A 24,437-nucleotide genomic window follows, 5' to 3' on the forward strand; every position below is an offset into this window, starting at 1 on the left:
AGCAGTGACAGGATCGGTCCATCATGCTTGACAAATCTTCTAGAATTTTTTGAGGATGTAACTAGTAGAGTGGACAAGGGAGAACCAATGGATGTGGTGTATTTGGACTTTCAAAAGGCTCCTGACAAGGTCCCACACAAGAGATTAGTGTGCAAAATTAAGGCACATGGTATTGGGGGTAATGTATTGACGTGGATAGAGAACTGGTTGGCAGACAGGAAGCAAAGAGTGGGAATAAATGGGTCCTTTTCAGAATGGCAGGCAGTGACGAGTGAGGTGCCGCAGGGTTCAGTGCTGGGACCCCAGCTATTTACAATATACATCAATGACTTAGATGAAGGAATTGAATGTAATAATTCCAAGTTTGCAAATGATACTAAGCTGGGTGGCAGTGCGAGCTGTGAAGAGGATGCTAGGAGGCTGCAGGGGGACTTGGACAGGTTAGGTGAATGGGCAAATGCATGACAGATGCAGTATAATGTGGATAAGTGTGAGGTTATCCACTTTGGTGGCAAAAACAGGAAGGCAGATTATTATCTGAATGGTGACAGATTAGTAAAAGGAGAGGTGCAATGAGACCGGGGTATCATGGTACATCAGTCATTGAAAGTTGGCATGCAAGTACAGCAGGCAGTAAAGAAAGCAAATGGCATACTGGCCTTCATAGCGAGGGGATTTGAGTATAGGAGCAGGGAGGTCTTACTGCAGTTATACAGGGCCTTGGTGAGACCACATCTTGAGTATTGTGTACAGTTTTGGTCTCCTAATCTGAGGAAGGACATTCTTGCTATTGAGGGAGTGCAGCGAAGGTTCACCAGACTGATTCCCAGGATGGCAGGACTGACATAAGAAGAAAGACTGGATCGACTAGGCTTATATTCACTGGAATTTAGAAGAATGAAAGGGGATCTCATAGAAACATATAAAATTCTGATGGGATTGGACAGGAAGAATGTTCTTGATGTTGGGGAAGTCCAGAACCAGGGGTCACAGTCTAAGGATAAGGGGTAAGCCTTTTAGGACCGATGAGGAGAAACTTCTTCACTCAGAGAATTGTGAACCTGTGGAATTCTCTACCACAGAAAGTTGTTGAGGCCAGTTCATTAGATATATTCAAAAGGGAGTTAGATGTTGCCCTTACAGCTAAAGGGATTAAGGGGTATATGGAGCGTACTGAAGTTGCATTATCAGCCATGATCATATTGAATGTTAGTGCAGGCTCGAAGGGCCGAATTGCCTACTCCTGCACCTACTTTCTATGTTTCTATGTTTCTAGAGAGGTCATGGGAAAATGCAAGGTTCTGGGGTGGCTGTGAATCTGGATAGGAAGGTTGAGATGGAGGAGAGGTTTAGGTAGCACAGGATTGCAGTCAGTTCAGAGGAGAGAGGACATGGGGAGCAGAGATGAAGTTGAAATTACTGAGGATGAGGAGATGTTCAGTGCAGTGGGTTTGGAGGGTTTGTAGAGAATGAGGATTTTAAAAGATAGTTGACAGGGGTGGAACAAAGGAGAAGGTACCAGAGGAGTAGGGAGAGAGATCAAGGCGTGATTTGGTGATATGGGCAATGCCGCCACCAAGCCATTTAGGTGGAGTATGTGGTGGAAAGTATAGACAGGTGGGGAAGCTTCTTCCGTCAAACCCATGACTTCACTGCAATCATCCACAATAAGGTCATGGATGGCAAAGGTCACATTTGCGAGTGAATGGACATTCTGGAGGATGATGCCGAAAGGGGCGGTGATTGTTGATCCGCTAGCAGAGTCCAAGGAAACAGCGGTAGATGTGGTGAGTGGGACAAAAAGGAGGTTGGTGAAGTTAGCCCCCAGTGGGAGCACTGGTTAGAAAAGTTGAATACAGAGGTTAGCTGCTGGTCAGGAAGCAGCAATGGATGCCTTGATAGGCCCTTTGCAGAATGCCAGGAGAGGCACAGAGGGTAGCCGGAGATCAGGAGGGAAGAGAAGCAGTGATAGGTTGTGGTGGAACAAAGTATCGACGGGGGGAGGAATGACAGGTGATGTGACTGGGAGACTAAGAGGGATAACAGAAGGGAGATAGAAGTGATGGGCTTAGATCTGGAGAGGCAGCCACAAAGTGGATGTGAATGGACATCCACAGGGGAATTTCAGATAACATAGGCATGGCAGAGACATGTCCTGTTATAAACAGGAGAGGAAGGAGACAATATTAAAGTGCCCAAAGTTAAAACAATATTCTCCCTCACACTGGGGGCAGTGATGGGAATATTCACACCAGGACAGAAATAGAGCAGGATGTAAGAATAAGGAATGATTCAGTGTTTTGGAATTTCATGACAATAAGTGGAATACAAGAAGGTGTGAGTGTGGACAGACTGCACTGTTGGAGCGGATGATAATCCGAGATGGGGGCTGGGGGGAAGGGATGAATACTTACTGCAGGGTCTTGGCATTGGCCACGGTTCCAGGTCTGTTCATCTCCAGATCTCTGCGACTGTGGAGAAGAAGAAGCTGTTCAGACAATTATTGTTTTTAAATATGATTCACATTTTGGTCCCATTTTCACTTCTGCCAAAGTGAAGGTGGGAACACCTGGGCAATGGATTGTTACTGGGGAGCTGGCTGGCTCACGGGAGACGGGCTCGTGCTGTGCTTTCCTCCCCAGGGTCTGCTGAGAAGCTGCGTACTACGTGTAATCTCAGCTCGGAGCTGGCGATGTGCAGCCGGAGTCAGGGTCTGTGAATCTCACGAACCTCCGAGGTGTCAGTCGCACTCGGGCCCTGCAGCCACAGTGCTGACCTGCTGTTACAACACAGGTAAGTGTACAAAGTCGTATCAGCACCACACCAAGCAGCAAACTGGAGTGAACAGGTCCAGTCAGAGAGCTGGTACCAGCACTGGCCCGATGGGCTGAACGGCCTCTTCTGAAGATTCAAATTTGGAGCTGGGTGTGCAATTTGTAAATTTAAACAAAGCCACAAGTTCACTTTATTAAATATAATTGTTCTAAATGCCGGTGAGCTGATATCTTTTCCAATGTGAGATCAAAACAATCAGATTTGTCCATTTTTACTATAATTTTAAAAACATTAATGATGACATTTGTGTTCAAGGTAAGTGGTGTCAGCACTCACTGCTCAGCCCTAGCTTTAGGCCAATGTTACCAGTGCTGAGCGATGTCTGTGGAAGTGTTGCCTGTACTGAGGTGTGTGTCTATAACAGTGTCATCCATACTGAGGTGTGTAACAGTGTTACCTGTACTGAGGAGTGTCTGTGACAGTATTGCCTGTACTGAGGGGTATGTGTGACAGTGTTTCCTGTACTGAGGGGCGTATGTGTGACAGTGTTTCCTATACTGAGGGGCGTATGTGAAGTATTGCCTGTAGGAGGGGTGTATGTGACAGTATTGCCTGTACTGAGGGGTGTCCGTGACAGTATTGCCTGTACGGAGGGGTGTATGTGACAGTATTGCCAGTACGGAGGGGTGTATGTGACAGTATTTCCTGTACGGAGGGGTGTATATGACAGTACTGCCTGTACGGAGGGGTGTATGTGACAGTATTGCCTGTACGGAGGGGTGTATGTGACAGTATTACCTGTACGGAGGGGTGTATGTGACAGTATTGCCTGTATGGAGGGGTGTATGTGACAGTATTGCCTGTACTATGGCGTGTCTGTGACAGTATTGCCTGTACTATGGCGTGTCTGTGACAGTATTGCCTGTACTATGGAATGTCTGTGACAGTATTGCCTGTAATGAGGGGTGTATGTGACAGTGTTACCTGTTGTACATGTTCCAGAAGAGCTGCAGATTGCTTTGGTTGACGTTAGCTCCTATCTGCTGTCGGAGGCTCTGCACCAGCTCGGTATTGTTCATCAGTTCCTCCTGAGACAGGAGGGAGAAACAGCGTTACACACACTACAGACTGCCCCTCCTGCTTTTTCCAGAAAAGTTAATTTCATTTCTCCCCTCTTCTCTTGACGCCATCAGCTGGGTACCACTGCACGGGCACAGGCTGCCCTGTGATATCTCACCCAAGTTAGCATTCTTAGGGCACTGGATCAGTCACCAATCAGAAATGGGCGCCCGTCCAATTCTTATGTCAATGCTCTTGATAAAGAACCTCCATTGCTCCATTCAGTGTGACCTTATGACTGACATTGTGCTTTAGCCCTGCCTGCTCTGCCAGATCCTCGACACTTCCATAAAATCTCTGAACCTGTTGTTCTCAAGATGTGTGCTTCTTAATTTACCAGTGTACTTTGTCACCTCTTTGGGATCTCTTATTTTCCCTTCGCCTTGAAAATGTCCTTATAGAAACATAGAAACATAGAAAATAGGTGCAGAAGCAGGCCATTCAGCCCTTCTAGCCTGCACCGCCATTCAATGAGTTCATGGCTGAACATGAAACTTCAGTACCCCCTTCCTGCTTTCTCGCCATAACCCTTGATCCCCCGAGTAGTAAGGACTTCATCTAACTCCCTTTTGAATATATTTAGTGAATTGGCCCCAACCACTTTCTGTGGCAGAGAATTCCACAGGTTCACCACTCTCTGGGTGAAGAAGTCTCTCCTCATCTCGGTCCTAAATGGCTTACCCCTTATCCTTAGACTGTGACCCCTGGTTCTGGACTTCCCCAACATTGGGAACATTCTTCCTGCATCTAACCTGTCTAAACCCGTCAGGATTTTAAACGTTTCTATGAGGTCCCCTCTCATTCTTCTGAACTCCAGTGAATACAAGCCCAGTTGATCCAGTCTTTCTTGATAGGTCAGTCCCACCATCCCGGGAATCAGTCTGGTGAATCTTCGCTGCACTCCCTCAATAGCAAGAATGTCCTTCCTCAAGTTAGGAGATCAAAATTGTACACAATACTCCAGGTGTGGCCTCACCAAGGCCCTGTACAACTGTAGCAACACCTCCCTGCCCCTGTACTCAAAACCCCTCGCTATGAAGGCCAACATGCCATTTGCTTTCTTAACCGCCTGCTGTACCTGCATGCCAACCTTCAATGACTGATGTACCATGACACCCAGGTCTCGTTGCACCTCCCCTTTTCCTAATCTGTCACCATTCAGATAATAGTCTGTCTCTCTGTTTTTACCACCAAAGTGGATAACCTCACATTTATCCACATTATACTTCATCTGCCATGCATTTGCCCACTCACCTAACCTATCCAAGTCACTCTGCAGCCTCATAGCATCCTCCTCGCAGCTCACACTGCCACCCAACTTAGTGTCATCCGCAAATTTGGAGCTACTACATTTAAACCCCTCGTCTAAATCATTAATGTACAATGTAAACAGCTGGGGCCCCAGCACAGAACCTTGCGGTACCCCACTAGTCACTGCCTGCCATTCTGAAAAGTACCCATTTACTCCTACTCTTTGATTCCTGTCTGACAACCAGTTCTCAATCCACGTCAGCACACTACCCCCAATCCCATGTGCTTTAACTTTGCACATTAATCTCTTGTGTGGACCTTGTCGAAAGCCTTCCGAAAGTCCAAATATACCACATCAACTGGTTCTCCTTTGTCCACTTTACTGGAAACATCCTCAAAAAATTCCAGAAGATTTGTCAAACATGATTTCCCCTTCACAAATCCATGCTGACTTGGACCTATCATGTCACCATTTTCCAAATGCGCTGCTATGACATCCTTAATAATTGATTCCATCATTTTACCCACTACTGAGGTCAGGCTGACCGGTCTATAATTCCCTGTTTTCTCTCTCCCTCCTTTTTTAAAAAGTGGGGTTACATTGGCTACCCTCCACTCCATAGGAACTGATCCAGAGTCAATGGAATGTTGGAAAATGACTGTCAATGCATCCGCTATTTCCAAGGCCACCTCCTTAAGTACTCTGGGATGCAGTCCATCAGGCCCTGGGGATTTATCGGCCTTCAATCCCATCAATTTCCCCAACACAATTTCCCGACTAATAAAGATTTCCCTCAGTTCCCCCTCCTTACTAGACCCTCTGACCCCTTTTATATCCGGAAGGTTGTTTGTGTCCTCCTTAGTGAATACCGAACCAAAGTACTTGTTCAATTGGTCTGCCATTTCTTTGTTCCCCGTTATGACTTCCCCTGATTCTGACTGCAGGGGACCTACGTTTGTCTTTACTAACCTTTTTCTCTTTACATACCTATAGAAACTTTTGCAATCCACCTTAATGTTCCCTGCAAGCTTCTTCTCGTACTCCATTTTCCCTGCCCTAATCAAACCCTTTGTCCTCCTCTGCTGAGTTCTAAATTTCTCCCAGTCCCCAGGTTCGTTGCTATTTCTGGCCAATTTGTATGCCACTTCCTTGGCTTAAGAAAAGTGAACCCTCTTACCCTTCTCCACTTTTATCTACTGTTCTATTATTCTTATATCTAAAGTTATGGGAGATGCTGTTAACTTTCAAATTATCCACCACTTTAAAAATTCTGGCCTTAATCCATGATTTTTGGTGTGATTTTTGGTACGGTTCTCCTACTGGTGGTTATGTTCCCCATGTTACTCATCTCTGGAACTTTGCTCTTGAACCCTTTGGTGATCATCTATCACTGCCTTGGACGTCTCCAAAGCTTTTGACAACATTTGGTATTGTGTATTTTTAAACAAGCTACATTATATGGTCATCTACCTAAACTATATTCATGACTATCTAATTCGCTCTCAATCACCCTGGGCTATAGTTGATAGTACATCCTTTATCTGTTTAGTCTGTCCTCTATGCTGCTCTTTTCCTTCATATTAGTGACCTTAACATCCAAGCCTATCCACTCTTTTGCTGGTGATTCCATTGTACATTTAAGTCCCTTCAGATCACACAGCCTTAGTTCAATGGCTGAATCATTACATCTTGATCTTTTCTGTGCTCTTTGATGGGGCAATGAAAATATTGTTTTTTTCAACTTCAGTTTTCCATGTCTAACCAACTTTTGATGCTCTGCCTTTGATGACTCCAACAATATTATTTCTTAATCTACTGATATTCTTTGTCTATCTTCTCTGATCCTAAATGAAACTCTCAGATCTTCTCCATCTCTAAAGTTGCCTCCAAGCACAATTTCCTCATTTATGCTGAGCACTTTATTCCTCAACATTTCAATCCACTCTGAAGCTCAAGTCCGTCGAAGACTTGAATCTAACTCCCATATCTAGAGAGGCTCATTCGGTCCCTCTCGTATCCCTTGGATCGGCAGGAGACTGGAGAATATCCCAGAGAAATGGTAGAAATAGTGGTTGGCAGCCCATGTAATGTCAGAGCATTGCCGTCTGGTAAGGAATCCTTCTGTCATTTCTGGCATCCAAACTCTCTCTGTCTTTTCAATCTGTCTTGTCTCCCTGTTTCATCCTGATTACCATTGTCGGTGCTTCTCTGAACTTTTCTCTATTGTTCTCCCTAAGCTCCAAATATGCATTTCCGACATGGTCTGCTTCACCCTACATCTTCACTGTGTTGAATCCAAGATTCATTATATGTTAATCTTTCCCAAAACCTCGTAACCGTAGAACTCCCTCCCTCCCTAGTCTTCCCTCCATGTTAAATCTTCAGGCTTTTAAACTCAAGCTTAGCATCACGACATCCCGATTTACCCCATTTTAATTTTTCATTGTCCAAACTTGCTATTCCTGCACTCGGGACCTCGGCCTCCTTCTTTGGTTTCTCAATTAAAAACAAGGTAGACTGCCAGGTAAAGTTCCCGGGGACGTTAGGAATTAAGATAGATGACGTATAGGATGATAAAGGCTGTGGACTTATTCAGATATTAAGACATCGATTTTTACCCGATCCACCAGGCAGAAACCAAGCAAGTGGGCAGCTGCAAGGGAGCAGGTTAGTTACCCGCTCGAGACTTGACCCTTTCCTGTCACTGCCGATCTTAACCTGCAGGGTTCTGCAGGCGGTTGTGCTGAACGCCCAAAGCGGGCGGGGGCCTCATACATTTATGGAAATTGGGGTCCTATTAGGTCAGCGAGTGCGTTTTACACTCGCCCCCCCCACCGCACCCCCCAGTCCCCGGTTAAAATCACCCCCCGGTGTATGTTTTTCCAGAGTGAAAACGTCAACATTTAAAACAATTTCTTTTAACTAAAATCAGCGAATCTCGCTCCAAATGAACGAAATTTGACAATCCTGTGACAGGGCTGATACATCTCAAACTGCCCCAGCATTATTGCATTCGGATGATGAAGCTTTCCGATTAATCATCAGCTGACACTGCAGTGAGCCAAGCTGCTGCTTACCTGGCTGCAGAGATGCGATAGGATGGTGTCAGGGAGTGAGCTGGTCAAACCCGAGAGCTGTGAACAAACACAAGAACAATGAGCTTCACTCTGCATTCTCCAATGTCCTGGAAGGCGACATTCCCCTATACACAGCCACCCAAATGCTTCCACTGTCCAAGCTAAAGCTGCAGAGAGATCACAAATGTGAACTCCCCACCCCTCTACACTGACCATGAAAAAAGACCACTCATTCAAACTGGTGCAGTGTGAAGGGTCTCAAAATATGTACCATTGTATTTAAACCATCTGATCCCCTCGATTAGATTCCAGCCTGTTCCTCACTCCCGGGTATCCATTATTCTATATACACACTATCTCCACCCCTCGATCAGATTCCAGCCTGTGACTCAAAAGATTTTATTACATGCATTTCAATTATTCTGAGAGTAAATTCAGAATACTCCGCCTCCTTCTTTCCAGCCCCAATTGGTCAAGGACCTAGCAGATGGTTGTGCGCACTGACCTTTGTTGCTGCCCAGTCAATCCAGCCCTTTCCACAGGGGTCAATATTGACGAGGACCATCCCCTCCACCAGATCCGGGAAAATCAACTGAAAGAACAAACAGCCAAGTGAGCCCGAGAGACCCCAGCCCGAGACCCACCCTGAGAGACCCCTCCTTGAGAGATCCCCCTGAGAGACCCTCGCGAGAGACCCGCCGAGAAAGAGAACCCCCCGAGAGAAAGACCCACTGAGAGAGAGAGACCCTCCGAGAGACCCCCTGAGAATGTGATCGCCCCGAGAGCCCCCCTCCAAGTGATCCCCCCGAGAGACCTCCCGAGAGAGAGACCCCCTGAGAGACCCTCCAAGAGATCCCCCCGAGAGAGAGACCCCCCGAGAGAGAGACCCCCCAAGTGATCCCCGTGAGAGATCCCCCCAAGAGAGAGAGACCCCCCGAGAGAGAGACCCCCGACAGACCCCCCAAGTGATTCCCCTGAGAGATCCCCCAAGAGAGAGACCCCCCGAGAGACCCCCCAAATGATCCCCTGAGAGATCCCCTGAAGAGAGAGAGATCCCCCGAGAGACCCCTCGAGAGAGAAACCCCCCGAGAGACCCCCCGTGATCCCCCCGAGAGACGCCCCCCGAGTGATCCCCCCCAAGAGACCTCCCGTGTGATCCCCCCTCGAGAGAACCCCCAAGAGAGAGAACCCCTCCGAGAGACCTCCCCCGAGAGAGAGACCCTCGAGCGAGAGACCCCCCGAGAGACCTCCCCGAGTGACCCCCGGGGAGACCCTCCTGAGTGAACCCCCACCCCGGGGAGACCCCCCCGAGTGACCCCCTCCGTGAGAGAGACACCCCCGAGGGAGACCCCCCCGAGAGAGAGATCCCCCCCGTGACTCCCCCCCTCCCCCCCGAGTGATTTTCCCCCCTCCCTCTGAGAGCCCGGCCCCCCCCTGGGAGACCCCCCCAAGAGACCTTCCCCCCCGAATGATCCCCCTGAGAGACCCTCCCCCCCGAGAGACCCCCCCCGAGTGACCCCCTCCGAGAGACCCCCCCCGAGAGAGACACCCCTGAGAGAGAGATCTCCCCCGAGAGACCCCCCCGCCCCCCCGCCAGGAGACCCCCCGAGAGAGAGACCACCCTGAGAGAGAGATCGCCCCCGAGTGACCCCCCTCCCCCCGAGTGATTCCCCCCGCCTGATCAACCCTCCTCCCCGAGAGACCCCAGCCCGATTACCAGCAATATCACCAATGAGCGAGTTAATACATTGGCTTGAAATTCCTTTTCCCACTGTTTAAAAAAAGGGGTTTAGCCATTTAAAATAAACAACATGTAAAGGAATTTTATAGCAAACCGTCTGTTACCAGTATCACGCAGCGCGATTCTAACTAGTACATTGTTGCAGGGTAGTAGGGCCGTACACTTCAGCAGGCGGACTCGCCATGCTCTGGTTAAGAAATATAAGACATAATTTAACAAGTAGAATGTGTTGAAAATGCCCTGTGGGCCTGTCAACATTCAGGAGAGAAAGCTTAATGGTTCAGGTGAGGGAGATGGATCTTCATCAGAACTTTAACCCATAACTAAAACAAACTGAACAGCTTTTCCAACTACATAAACTCAAAGTGTAACACACAGACTAACACAGAGCTAGGAGGCTGTTACACACAGAAAAAGAAAAAAGGACAGACTGATACCGGGGATAACTCCCCTGCTCGTCTTTGAAATAGTGCCATGGCATATTTTATGCCCACCTGAGAGAGCAGACGGGGCCTCAGTTTAACGACTCATCCGAAAGACAGCACCTCCGACAGTGCAGCACTCCCTCAGCATTGCTCTGGAGTTTCAACCTAGATGTTTGTGCTCAAGTCCCTGGAGTGGGATTGTGTTATACACAGGATAACACAGAACTAACGGTGACTTGTCCCCTTCACAAAGGTGGTGGCCCTCCCCACGGTGTGTGTGTGTCCCGTGCTCAGCAGTACAGACCAGGAAGGCCCACAGTTCAATCCTCAGTTTCTCCTAAAGGAACTAATCTCAGCCCAGGAAGTGTTACAGGGTCTTTAACTGGCCGCTGCATCACTGGGCTGTGGAAAGGCGTGGTTGGTGGGGGGGTGGGGGGATGAACAAAAAGAATGTAAGTTTAAGTGAGTTTTACGAATGCATGCAGCCCGCGCTCCAGCTATAAAGCAATGCTGAGACACTCACAGCAAACTTGGCAAGGATGTAGGCTCCAGCCCCCACTCCGATCCCAACAATACTTTTAAATCTGGAGAGAATTAAGACGACACGTTAATGCTCAAGTAAACCATGTGAAGCATCTGGACAACATGGACTGTCCGGTCTGTATATGGCCGGAATTGTGTGTGGCGTAGCGTGTGGCGTGGCCGGGCCACCATGGAGATACAAGTGCATCTGGGCTGCTCACCACTCAAGCCTGAATCCCACCAAACCTCCCATCGTACCGGCATGTATCCAACCGAGCCTGCCCACCAGGTGTGTCTGCACCATCCAAACTAAACCGCTGTACGTAGTGCACCCAAACTGGGCCGGTCCATCACACCAACCTACACAGACAGAGTGAGGCCAATACAATGGTTCGTTCCTAAAATAAAGAGAGACTGTGATAACTATTATCGATGAGATCTTCCATCAAACCCACACATTATTCGCTGCCTTGCCAACTCTAGACTCGACAGCACTCTACAATTTCAAGTTGCTGTCTTTTGAATCATGTATTTAATGTGCTTCAGTGACGTGTGACAAGATGGTGATTCCAGTGGCACTGGAACCTCCTCTGATATATTGGAGGTTGGTTATCAGGGGCTGGCACACACATTAAAAACCTAGAAAATCAGCCAACGCTGACCAACAGCTTCAGAGAAGCTGCCAACTCAAGAATGACCAGAACTAAATATCTTCGACAAGTGAAAACATTTCATCCTTTTCCCTCTCCTTCGCTTCTCCTATCGCTCTCCCTTCATTCCATCCAATTGCCCCCACCCCCTTTCCCCCTGTGCCGCTCCTACCCAAGTGTTGCTACCAATGGAAATGATTCCGGCCACTGCATGCTGTCAGTGAGAATTCTTGCTATCCTACTGCGACAATTCCTACTGCGATATGCAGGGGCCAGATTCACCTCCATTAGAAGCAGAGTTAGAGTTCGAGGGGCACTGAGGGGAGGGGAGTCTACTCTATGCTGGTTTATGGCAGCGATACACATGGATGGGTCCTTAAAATATCTGAAACCCTGAAGGTTGGCACCTATGCCCACTGTTGCTGTGGATTAATACTGGCCTACGCTGTGAGTTCAATTCCAGCCTGGCTGAAGTGCTCTCTCTTTGGTGGGGCCTTCACTCAGGCTGTACTTTAGCTCACAACCTAGAGACCATGGGCCAGACTTTCGGCTTCACCGTCGGCGATTTTCTCGGCATTACAGCTGGTTTTACGCTCGGCTAGAGTTTCAACGTAAGTTTTTTGAATGTTATCGCCTACATCTGAAGTCGCCCGCCAGGACCAAACCGCACACATGCAACACCGAGAACAACCGCCAAAGCGTAAGTTTGGCCTCAACCACCGACGTCCAGATCGCCGAGAGACCCGCCCTGTAAAAGCTGCTTTTACAGGGTAGTAAGGGGGGGCCCTGCAAAAAAAGGTAAGATAAAGGTTCTTTAATTATTTTTTTAAAATTTTAACATGGCAATTAGGGATAAAACTGTCTTGGGAATGCTTTGTACGTGTTTGTATTTTTTATGAAATTTTTTTTTTAAGTTTCCCCCCCCTCCCTAGGCCCAACTGCAGCCTCGGACTAAATTTTACTACTTACCGTCCATTCCGGTAACGACCGCCCATTTGTCTAACTTTGCAATTACCCACAGAGAAAACCGCTGAGAATGAGTGTGCAACGCCCATTTTCTCGCCGGGCGATCAGTTCTACTTACTTTTACCTTCAAAATGGAAATTCTTGCCAGCTTTTTTCGCTGAATGTTAGCGGGCAATTGGCCGTTGAGGGCCTCTGTGGAAAGTCTGGCCTAAAAAGTCCCAGGCCCCATCTGGGAAACTGCACTCAGTTTTGGGCACTGTGCTTCAGGAAAGATAAATTGGCCTCGGAGGGGGTACAGCACAGATTCACCAGAATGACACCAGAGTTTAAAAAGGTAAATTACAACGATAGGTTGCATAGCCTTGTTTTGTATTCCCTTCAAGGGTGTTCGAATTGTGTTATTTAAAATGATGAAAGTGTTCAATCGGGCAGATCCAGAGAAACAGTTTCCTCTGGTGGACAAGGGGCACGATCTGAAACCAGGTCATTCAGGTGTGAAATCAGGAGGCACTTTCTCACACAAGGGGTGGTGGAAATCTAGAACTGGTCACCGAAAAAGCTGCGGATGTTCGGACAAGTGGAGCTTTCAAGACTAAGATCGATAGACATCTGTTAGGTAATGCTGTCAAGGGATATGGAGCGAAGGAAGTAAATGGAATTGAAGTACAGATTAGCCAGAATCTAACAGAATGGCAGAACAGGCTCAAGGGGCTGAATGGCCTACTCCTGATTCTATTTTCTATGAAAAGGCCCTCTGTGAAACTCAATTCCCAATGGGTGTGAGTGTACAGTACAAAATGCACATTGTGAAAGTGCCCACAGAGCAGGAATGGCTGAAGAATGGAGCCTCTCTGCATTCAGTTCCTAATCCGTGCCTTGTCAAGGGGGCAGGAGCTGAGTAAAGGGGAAGAAAATCAAAGGGAGAGTCATGATTGGGCAGACCTGGCACCTCTCCATTCTGCTCGCTGTGTTCATGTGCTTCCTGTCGCCATTTTGGAGACTTAGGAGGCCGCAGAGCACCTGAAAAAGGGGTGCTACATGGTCCAATTTCTAGCCCAAAGTGTTCATTAGAGATACTGGGTGCTTAGCAACATATAGGGGGCAAAATTGGAGTACCTTGCACCCCGTTAGTGCCCCCGGAACAAATAATTTATCGCCCAGGTGCACCTCCCGCTAAATTGGGCGGAGGTTTTGTGGCGGTGCTAACATGTAGCACCCCGCTCGACTACGCCCGACAATGCTGACATCATCACCGTGCGCAGTGCGCAGTGCCCCGTTACCACTCGCCCCCTGTTTTACCGCCTAGCACTGACAATGACAGCTTCAGCTGTTGTGTTCCAGTCGGGAGTCGGCTGGAGGAGCGCTATTTAAAGGCGCCAGCCTCGGGTAACATTTTAGTCGTCCAATAATGCTTGCTGCTTAGTTCCACATAGGCAGACAGGCATTTTAACAGATTCCACCGATTTACAGTTGAAGGAGTGTTCTACCTGTTAAAGATTCGTGACTTTCATTGAGGGCAGATTTGAAAGTCCAACATTTATATCATTACATGGGGGTTGTGTTGACACTTGACCTCCTGCTCCAATGTCACCTTCGGAGGCAACGTAGGCAGAGAGAAAGAAAGCAAAATGTGGCCAGAGGGAGGAGAGTCAACAGGGCTCTCAACAGGAGGCCTTACCCTTCCAGGGTATTCCAGCAGCTGTTCTCCTGTCATGTATTCTACTGTAATTGTAACCCATGTATAAACTGACCTAAGTTCTACACCATGAGAACACTGACCACTAGGTGGTGAACTTGTGGGAGACACTCCTGAACTGGACTTTCAGGTATAAAAGGGGAAGCTCCACCCATCTTCTCCACTTCAGTGCTGGCCAAATAAAGGTTACTGGTCACAGAGTGACCTTCTCTCAAGTATGGGCCTCGTGTGCATTTGTACTGTATAGTAAGGACATATTACTGGCGACGAGAAACTGGGATTTAAACCACACGAGTATGGCCACTAGCAGCACAGACGAGAGGTACTGTGTTGGTGATGATTGGGACGATTTTATTGAGAGACTACAGCAAAGTTTCGTCACTAAGGAATGGCTGGGACAGGATTCGGCCGACAAACGCAGGGCTCATCTCCTGACGGTTTGTGGATCCAGGATGTACTCCCTGATGAAGGACCTTCTAGCTCCAGAGAAGTCGCCGGACAAGACTTTTGAAGAGTTCAGTAAGTTGACTGGGGAACACTTTAAACCGGCAAGCACATGCACATGGCGAGACACCGGTTTTATACGCACCGGCGGTGAGAAGGGCAAAGCGTTCCAGACTTCATGGCAGACCTCCGGCGACTGGCGAGCCTTTGTATGTTCCCAGGCGCATGCAGAGCGGAGATGCTGCGAGACTTTTTTATTGAGGGCACGCTGGGGTTTTCAGGAAACTGATTGAGATCAAAGACTTGATCCTGCAAACGGCGGCTTTGATGGCCCAGACATTTATCTCAGGGGAGGAAGAGACCAGAATGATGTTTTGACAAAAATCTTGGTTTAAATGCAGCAAATGGACAGGGAGTCAACATTGTTAACGCAGCACACAGTTCTCCAGGCAGACAGGGGCAATCGGACATGCCCGAGCATGTAGTTGAACCCAAAGGGGGAATTCAACAGAGACAATGGCTAGCTGAACGTCGATTCATGACATCGCAAGGGACAATGCGGCCAGTAATGGGGCCATCAACACCTGTCAATGGTGCATTTAAGGACAGTTACAGAGACAGTCAGAGTCAATCGACTGGTAATGGACCTTTTGTTTCCAACAACGACTCATGTTAGCGGTGTGGAGGCAAACACACAGCCAGAGCTTGCAGGTATCAGCAATATACCTGCAGAAACTGCAACGTCAGCGGTCACTTGGCGCGTATGTGCAGGAAGCTTGCAACCAGGTTGATGTCCGAGGAGGATAGGCCCGATGTAAGCCCTACGAGGCCAAATGGACACTGGGGGAAATCGCTGGAAGCTGAAGTTCAGCGAGTTCATGTGGAGCACACATACAGTTCATACACCAGGACGCCACCGATAATGATGAAAGTGCTCCCCAATGGCATCCCAGTATCAATGGAGCTAGACACGGGGGCCAGTCAGTCCCTGATGAGTATCAAACAGTTCGACAAGTTGTTGGCGTCCAAGGCCAGGAGGCCGGAATTATTGCCGATTGACACACAGCTAGGGACATATACAAAGGATATCATTCCAGTGCTCGGCAGTGCCACGGGAGTCGTGACCCACAAAGATTCGGAGAACAGGTTGCCACTCTGGATTGTCCCAGGGGACGGTCCCGCACTGTTGGGGAGCAGTTGGCTTGCTGTCATGAACTGGAAATGGGGCGATGTCAATGCAATTTCTTCTGTGGAGCGAATATCATGCTCACAGGTCCTGGATAAATTTGACTCACTATTTCAACTCGGCATCAGCACGTTCATGGGGACCAAGGTAGTGATTCACATAAACCAGGACGCCAGGCCAGTACACCACAAGGCCAGAACGGTGCCGTACGCGATGCAGGAAAAGATAGAAGGTGAATTGGACCGCCTGCTGAGGGAAGGCGTCATCTCGCCAGTCGAATTCATTGATTGGGCGAGCCCGATTGTGCCGGTGCTCAAGGCGGATGGGTCGGTCAGGATATGTGGTGATTACAAGGCCACCATCAATCGCGTGTCACTCCAAGACCAGTAACCGCTACCGAGAGCGGAGGACCTCTTTGCGACGCTATTCTGTGGCAAACTTTTTTCAAAATTGGACCTGACCTCAGCTTACATGACCCAGGAGCTGGCGAGTGAGTCGAAGAAGCTGACCACCATCACGACACACAAGGGGTTGTTTGAGTACAACAGATGTCCGTTCGGGATTCGCTCGGCCGCCGCGATCTTTCAACGAAACATGGAAAGTCTCCTCAAGTCGATTCCAAGGACGGTGATTTTTCAAGACGACATCTTCATCACGGGTTGCAATACTGAAGAACACCTCCACAACCTGGAGCAGGTGGTACGCAGACTGGACCAGGTAGGTCTGCGACTGAAAAAGGCGAAGTGCGTTTTCCTAGCACCAGAGGTAAAATTCCTGGGGATGAGGGTAGTAGCAGACAGGATCAGACCTGCTGCGTCCAAAACGGAAGCGATCCAGAGAGCACCCAGACTCCGTAACACGACGGAGCTGCGTTCGTTCCTGGGGCTCCTGAACTATTTTGGTAACTTTCTTCCCAAATTGAGCACGCTGTTAGAGCCGCTACATGTGCTTCTACGCAAAGGTCGCGAATGGGTCTGGGGGGACAGCCAGGAAAGGGCTTTTAATAGAGCACGCAATTTGTTATGCTCCAACAAACTGTTAACGCTGTATGACCCATGTAAGAAGCTTGTTTTAACGTGTGATGCGTCGTCCTATAGGGTCGGGTGTGTGTTGCAGCATGTCAATGCCAAGGGTCAGTTACAGCCGGTAGCTTATGCCTCCAGAAGTCTGTCCCAGGCAGAAAGGGGCTACGGGATGGTAGAAAAGGAAGCGCTTGCATGTGTATATGCTGTAAAAAAAATGCACCAGTATGTGTTTGGCAGGAAATTTGAGCTGGAGACAGATCACAAACCCCTAACGTCCCTTTTGGCCGACAACAAGGCCATAAATGCAAATGCATCAGCCCGCATACAGAGGTGGGCACTCACGTTAGCCGCCTATGACTATACAATTCGGCACAGACCGTGCACCGAAAACTGAGGGGGCAACTGAGCATGCTGCTGAGGTGGTCATGGCTGTTGAAGCTTTCGAAAGCGAAGGCTCACCCGTGACAGCCCGTCAGATCAAAGTCTGGACAAATAGAGACCCGCTATTGTCTCTAGTCATGAAATGTGTCCTGAATGGGGACTGGGCAGCCACGTACGGGGCATGCCCTGAGGAATTCAAACCATTTCACAGGCGCAAGGATGAACTCTCGATTTAGGCAGATTGCCTACTATGGGGAAACCGAATAGTCATGCCCCAGATGGGCAGAGAGGTGTTTATCAGAGAACTTCACAATGAGCACCCGGGCATTGTCATGATGAAGGCAATTGCCAGGTCATATGTTTGGTGGCCAGGGATAGATGCAGACCTGGAACTTTGTGTTCGCAGGTGCAATACATGTGCCCAGCTGGGCAATGCGCCCAGGGAAGCCCCCCTTAGCCCCTGGTCCTGGCCCGCCAAGCCATGGTCACGCATCCATGTGGACTACACAGGTCCTTTCATGGGAAAAATGTTTTTGGTTCTGGTAGACGCCTACTCCAAATGGATCGAATGTGACATTCTGAATTCAAGCATATCCTCTGCCATGGTGGAAAGTCTACGGGCAAAGTTCGCCGCCCATGGTCTACCGGACGTCTTGGTCAGCGACAATGGCCCGTGCTTTACAAGCATTGAATTCCAGGACTTCATGGCAGGAAATGGTATCAACCATGTCAGAAAGGCACCATTCAAGCCAGCCTCAAATGGCCAGGCGGAATGAGCAGTGCAGATAATCAAACAGGGGATGCTCAGAATCCAAGGGGGTTCCCTACAAAGCTGCTTATCACGCCTCCTGTTGGCCAATGGATCCCGACCACACTCGCTCACAGGGGTTCCACTCGCAGAGCTGCTAATGAAAAGGACACTCAAAACCAGGTTATCCCTTATACATCCCACCATGAAAGAAATTGTTGAGAGCAGGCGTCGGTCACAATGTGACTACCATGACGGGAATGCGAGGGCGCGATGTATTGATGTCAATGACCCTGTCTTTGTCCTCAGCTACACTGCAGGGCCCAAATGGCTCGCAGGCACTGTGATTGCCAAAGAGGGGAATAGGATTCTGGTAGTTAAACTTACCAATGGACAAATCTGCCGCAAACACATGGATCAAAAAAGAAGGTTCAGCAACCCCATAGAAGAAGCAGAGAAAGAACACGATGTAGAGTTCACTCCACCACAGGTAACCGAACACCGGAACCGAGGGAGGAGAGCCCAGTCACTGTGGGCATTCCTGACAGGCCTGAGGCACCGCAAACAGCAGACACTCAGGCCAGCACCCAACAACCGGAGCCCCAACTCAGGCGCTCTACAAGGGAGCGTAAACCACCAGAGAGACTTAACCTGTGATCCCAATAAGACTTTTGGGGGGGAGGTGATGTCATGTCATTGTAATCCATGTATAAACTGACCTAAGTTGTACACCGTGAGAACACTGACCACTTGGTGGTGAACTTGTGGGAGACACTCCTAACCTGGACTTTCAGGTATAAAAGGGGAAGCTCCACCCATCTTCTCCACTTCAGTGTTGGCAAAATAAAGGTTACTGGTCACAGAGTGATCTTCTCTCTAGTATGGGCCTCGTGTGTATTTGTACTGTATAGCAAGGACATATTATCTCCTACATCAATTTCACTGAGGAACAGTGTGTTCGAAGGCTGCGCTTCAGCAACGATGTGGTCACAGAATTCTGCCACCTCCTGCATCCAGACGTCGAGCCTCAGACCAGTGTGAGGATGGGTCTCTCAGTGGCAGTGAAGGTCAACATCGCGCCCAATTTCTATGTCAGTGGATCCTTCCAGTGTGCAACAGGAGACTCTCCAACATCTCCCAGTTTGCCGTCCATTGCTCCGTCCGCGAGGTCAGAGATGCTCTCTACACAAGGAGAAGGGACTACATCTCCTTCCCCATGACCAGAGAGAAGCAGAATGAGCATGCATGTGGCTTTGCCAGGATAGCGGGCTTCCCCATGGTGCAGGGCGCCATTGACTGCACTCATGTCACTTTGCGGGCACCGCATAACAATCCTGAGGTATTCCGTAACCACATAGGCTACCACTCACTGACTGTGCAGTTGGTGTGCGATCACACACGCAGAATCCTCACCGTCAATGCCCACTATCCTGGCGGCAGCCATGATGCATTCGTCCTGCGCCAGACCGGTGTGCCAGTTCTCTTCCAGCCATCACATGAAGCTCGCGGCTGGCTGCTCAGAGACAAGGGCTATTCGCTCTTCACCTAGCTCATGACTCCCCTCCACAACTCCTGTCCAGCACTCGTACAGTGAGAGCCCTACCACCACCGGGAACATCATTGAGCAGACCATCGGAGTGCTCAAGCAACGGTTCCGCTGCCTTGACCGCTCGGGAGGAGTCCTCCAGTACTCGTCTGAACAGGTATCCCTATTCATCATCATCTGCTGCATGCTGCACAACCTGGCCATCATGAGGGCGCAGCTATTGCCACCCGGCATAGCTCCACCACCTCAGGAGGAGGAGGAGGAATAGGAGGAGGAGGAGCACAAGGAGGAGCAGGAGGAGGATGAGGGGCAGGTACAGCAGCGACGGAGGAGGCAGCTACTTAATCAACCTGTGGAAGGGCGGTCCTTATCCACCTCATCAGACTTTGGTTCCAATGAACTCCAGCCCACTTCACGGTTGCTCAGCACGTCCCATCACTACATCAATTTCCCCTTCAATACCACACCCAAAAAGTGAAATGAAAGACACCACTAAATATGCAACATTCCAATGAAAATTTATCTCATAACATTCATCACAATTATAAACAGCAATTAAATTTAAGAATCACCTTTGTGTAATACCTTATCTCCCCTCTTAACACTGGCTTTACCTATTCCAGTGCTCCTTCACAATGTGTCCTGTGGCTGCAGCATAGCTGGTGAAAGGTTGCTATGTGTCAGGGCCAGAAATTACAGATGGCCTTGCAGGACGCCCTCAACCAGCTCTGGGCCTGGAAGGCTTGGCTGTAGGCTGCACCACCTCAGGCCGGGCGGCGGCAGTCTGGGCTGGCTGGGTGACAGGCAGCAACGAGTGCAATGGCGGAGTGGCAGTGGTGGGATCAGGAATGCTGTCATCCTGAGAGAGGACAGCAGGTTCCTGCTCCACTGACCCATTGCCACTCCCCCGGAGAAGCAGCTCAGCTTCCCCACCAATCTCCTGGAGCACAGGTTGTTGGCCTGCTGTGACACCGGCAAATCCCTGGTCGACTGTGGTGGACGCAGTGGTGATGGCAGCAGTCAGAGCTCGCATGGCATCCAGCTGAGACTGCATGGGAGCAGTCTGAGACTCAATAACACCAACCATTGACTGCATGACAGCGCTAAGACGTCGCATTGCTTCCACCTGTGCTGCAATGTGTTACATTCAGAATAATTCCACAAGACTGTATATTGTAAGCTCAAATTGTTGTGACCTTGGTCTCTTTAATGTAACTCCAGAGTGAGGAAGCAGCATGGCAGACTGCCTTTTATACCTGCTTGCCTGGGGTGTGCAGGTGTCGCTTGGGTCTCCAACAGGTGCGCCCCCTGGTGGCAAGTCTTACACACTAGTAAGGTTTACATACATAACACAATGGAAGCTGCCAAATTGCCCATGACATACGTCATGGGGTCTGGAAGTTCACCATCATCTGCCGACTGGCTATGATGGGCTCTGTGCAGAGCTCTGTGCAATGTTGGAGGCGGACTCCTCCATGCTCCTTATCATTGCCGAGAGACTCTCGGGCAACCTTGCCATTGCACCTATCATCTCGGAGTACATGGCCATCACCCTTCTTGTGAACATTTCCCCATCGAGGTGCTCATCTGAGTCCTGTGCAGCAGAACCCACACGTGAACTCACCCTCTGGGGAGCTGGCTTCCGAGCTTCCCTTTCCCCTTGACCGTACTGCAGCCCGCTAGGCTCCGGTGCATCACCCAGTGCAGACCCCTCTACTAAACTAACCTCTATGGACCTCATGGTGCCAGTCGCTGAGCAGGTGCCTGTGGGTGAGAGATGCAATGTCACGGTGCTTGGTTCCCCCTCCTCCTCTCCCTCGTCCCTCTCATGGGGGGGGGGGCAGGTACAGGGTCGTCACCTACTTGCTGATTATCTGAAAGCATAAATGGCACAAAACCCGCGCTAAGGTGAGGGCAGGGGGTCAGGAATGGGGCAAGGAAGGCAGACAGTATCAGGAGCTGGAAAGTGATAAAGCCTTCTAGTTTGAGGGGAAAGTGGGATGAGAAAAGGAGAGGGAATAAAGATACCGTGGTTGCCCCCAGCAGGATCAACGTCGCCGATAGCCACGGCGCTCACCACCTGCAGCCCAATCAGTTGCAGCGCTTGTTCCTCAAGGCCTGAGAGCTGCTGAGTTGAGGTTCACCCCCGCCTGTCCTTTGTTGCTCCCTCCTATTGTGTGCCATCTTGGCCTGTAAAAGAAAGGAATGTGTGTGAGTAAGAGTCCAGGTATGTGTGTGGGAGATATGCCTGCCGTCGTTGAATAGTTGTGAATGTAGGCAAGGCATGAGATGAGGATGTGAGTTTGAGTAACTGCACAAATTTGGTGGGGAAGTGGTGGTTTGCTCAGTGTGCACAGACAGAGGTTCAGATGCAGGTGTGTAGGAGGTTTGGAAGCATGTACTCACCTTGACCACCGACTGAGGTCATTGAATTTCTTCCAGCTCTGCGTGAGGTTACGTTGCACTACTGTGCTAGCTGAGACCTCCTCTGCCATTTCCCTCCACATGGCCCTGAAGACCTGGGGCAATTACCTCCTTCCAGTTGCTGGGAAGAGCGCTTCCCTCTTTCTCTCGACTGTCCCCACCATTGCCACGTCATTAAAATGCAGAGCTCTCTCCCCTCCAGCTGGATTAGCAGCAGCCATACTAGAAAGTTATTCCACTTGCTCTAGGGTCTCCTTCAAATGCAGCCTTGGTAAAAATGAGCAGCTGTAGCTTAATATAACCTCCCCTTTAAGAGCTGTAATGAGCCAGTGTAAAGGATTGAAGGATGATTGCTGAATGCAAGTCACCTGAAATTGGGTAGTGCTCTGGTGTTAGCACCCCTCCAGTGCCCCACTGAGGTCATTAGTGCTCGATTTACCACACCCCTCCCTTCCTGGGGATGCTAAAGCCCAATTTAGAAGTTAAGATTCGCTGTGCCTGGCACTAATTTTTCAAAATTAAAAAAGTTAGCGTCCCTAACGGGGCGCTACTGTATTTCTCCCCCTTAGTGTTTATTAGAGAAACTGAGTGCTTAGACAGTGTTCATTAGAAAAACTAGATTCTTAGCGACATACCGTGTTGATTGGAGAAAATAGTTGCTTAGCGACATACAGTGTTAATTGGAGAAACTAGTTGCTTAGCGACATATAATGTCCATGAGGAGACAGTTAACGTAGGACGACTCACCCAAAGTGCTGAACGACACTTGGCAACATGGCAGCCAGCTGGTCCATGGTCGGGAATGGGTACCTGAGTGAGGGACACGGCACATAAACAGTCAGTGAGGGCTAGGCCCTTCTTTATATCAAATGGCATAACAAGGTGCAGCTGGAGGCAACATAATAAACACCAAGGTATCACAAAGATGACAGGTGCTGGGAGTCATGGGGGGAGAGGGGGCGGCAGAATTCCTGCAGGAATTCTCCTGCTGTAACTTTGGCAGAAACCCTGGGGGAACAGCCAAACAGCCACAGACAGTATTTAAGAATATAAGAACATAAGAAATAGGAGCAAGAGTAGGCCATAAGGCCCCTCGAGTCTGCCCCACCATTCAATAAGATCATAGTTGATCTGATCTTGGCCTCAACTCCACTTTCCTGCCCACTCCCCATAACCCTTGACTCCCCTATAGTTCAAGAAGCTGTCTATCTCAGCCTTGAATATATTCAATGACTCAGCTTCCACAGTTCTCTGGGGTAGAGAATTCCAAAGATTAATAACCCTTTGAGAGAAGAAATTCTTCCTCATCTCCATCTTAAATGGGCGACTCCTTATTCTGAAACTGTGCCCTCTAGTTCTAGATTCCCCCACGAGGAGAAAAATCCTCTCAGTATCTACCCTGTCCAGCCACCTCAGAATCTTATATGTTTCAATAAGATCACCTCTCATTCTTCTAAACTCCAATAAGTACAGGCCCAAACAAAAGACACCCCCTTATCTCAGGAATCAACCTTGTGAACCTTCTCTGAACTGTCTCCAATGCGAGTATATCCTTCCTTAAATAAGGAGACCAAAACTGTACGCAGTGCTCTAGGTATGGCCTCACCAATACCCTGTACAGTTCTAGCAGGACTTCCCTACTTTTATTCTTCATCCCCCTTGCAAAAAAAGGCCAACATTACATTTGCCTTTGATTGCTTGCTGTACCTGCATGCTCATTTTTTGTGTTTCACCAGGTTATACACTGATCTTCTGCCAAAGTTACGGTGGGACATCGGGTCAACCGCTGCTGAAATCCTACCCCATGGTACTGGGCATCAGCACATTTCCAACAGCATACTGCAAGGCTCAGAAACCCGAGTTCAACGACCTTAGTGACCTTGTGTTCTGAAGTTTGAATGTATAACGGACAGAGTTCCAAGCAATGACACGTGGGAATGTGTGGCACAGGCAGGAGAGGCACTGTTTGGACAAGCAGAGGGAGCTGCAGTATATACAGGCACTCAGTTTACAATCTACAGAGAGCAACGGATTGGCAATCTAATAGAGGGCTTTATCATAGAATCATAGAATCACAGCAAAGAAGGAGGCCATTCAGACGGTCGAGCCTGTGCCAGCTCTCTGCACAAGCACCTCAGCTAGGACCAGTCCCCATCCCTTTCCCCATAGCCCTGCAAATTATTTTCCTTCAGGTACTTTTGAAAGCCACAATTGAATCTGCCTCCTCCACCCTTTCAGGCAGTGCATTCCAGATCCTAACCATCTCTGTGTGAAAAAGTTTTCCTCATGTTGCCTTTAGTTCTTCTGCCAATCACCTTAAATCTGTGTCCTCTGGTTCTCAACCCTTCCATCAATGGGAACAGTTTCTCTCTATCTACTCTGTCTAGACGCCTCATGATTTTGAACACCTCTATCAAATCTTCTCTCAACCTTCGCTGCTCTAAGGAGAACAGCCCCAGC

At 49.0% G+C, this 24,437-nt stretch overlaps 1 protein-coding gene across 3 annotated transcripts in view; it reads right to left on the reverse strand.

The window, feature by feature from the left end:
* The window catches only part of ndrg4 (NDRG family member 4), a 205,850-nt gene that overhangs the window by 27,292 nt on the left and 154,121 nt on the right, over positions 1–24,437 (reverse strand). For all 3 annotated transcript variants that reach the window (XM_070897801.1, XM_070897802.1, XM_070897800.1), the window contains 6 exons: positions 22,725–22,787; positions 10,913–10,973; positions 8,729–8,815; positions 8,224–8,280; positions 3,760–3,863; positions 2,415–2,471 (listed from right to left, as the gene is read on the reverse strand). In XM_070897801.1, coding sequence (XP_070753902.1) covers positions 2,415–2,471; positions 3,760–3,863; positions 8,224–8,280; positions 8,729–8,815; positions 10,913–10,973; positions 22,725–22,787 — 429 coding nt within the window. The remainder of the gene's footprint in view (positions 1–2,414; positions 2,472–3,759; positions 3,864–8,223; positions 8,281–8,728; positions 8,816–10,912; positions 10,974–22,724; positions 22,788–24,437) is intronic.

The sequence above is a fragment of the Pristiophorus japonicus genome, chromosome 13 (assembly GCF_044704955.1).
Source record: "Pristiophorus japonicus isolate sPriJap1 chromosome 13, sPriJap1.hap1, whole genome shotgun sequence".
NCBI lineage: Eukaryota > Metazoa > Chordata > Chondrichthyes > Pristiophoridae > Pristiophorus > Pristiophorus japonicus.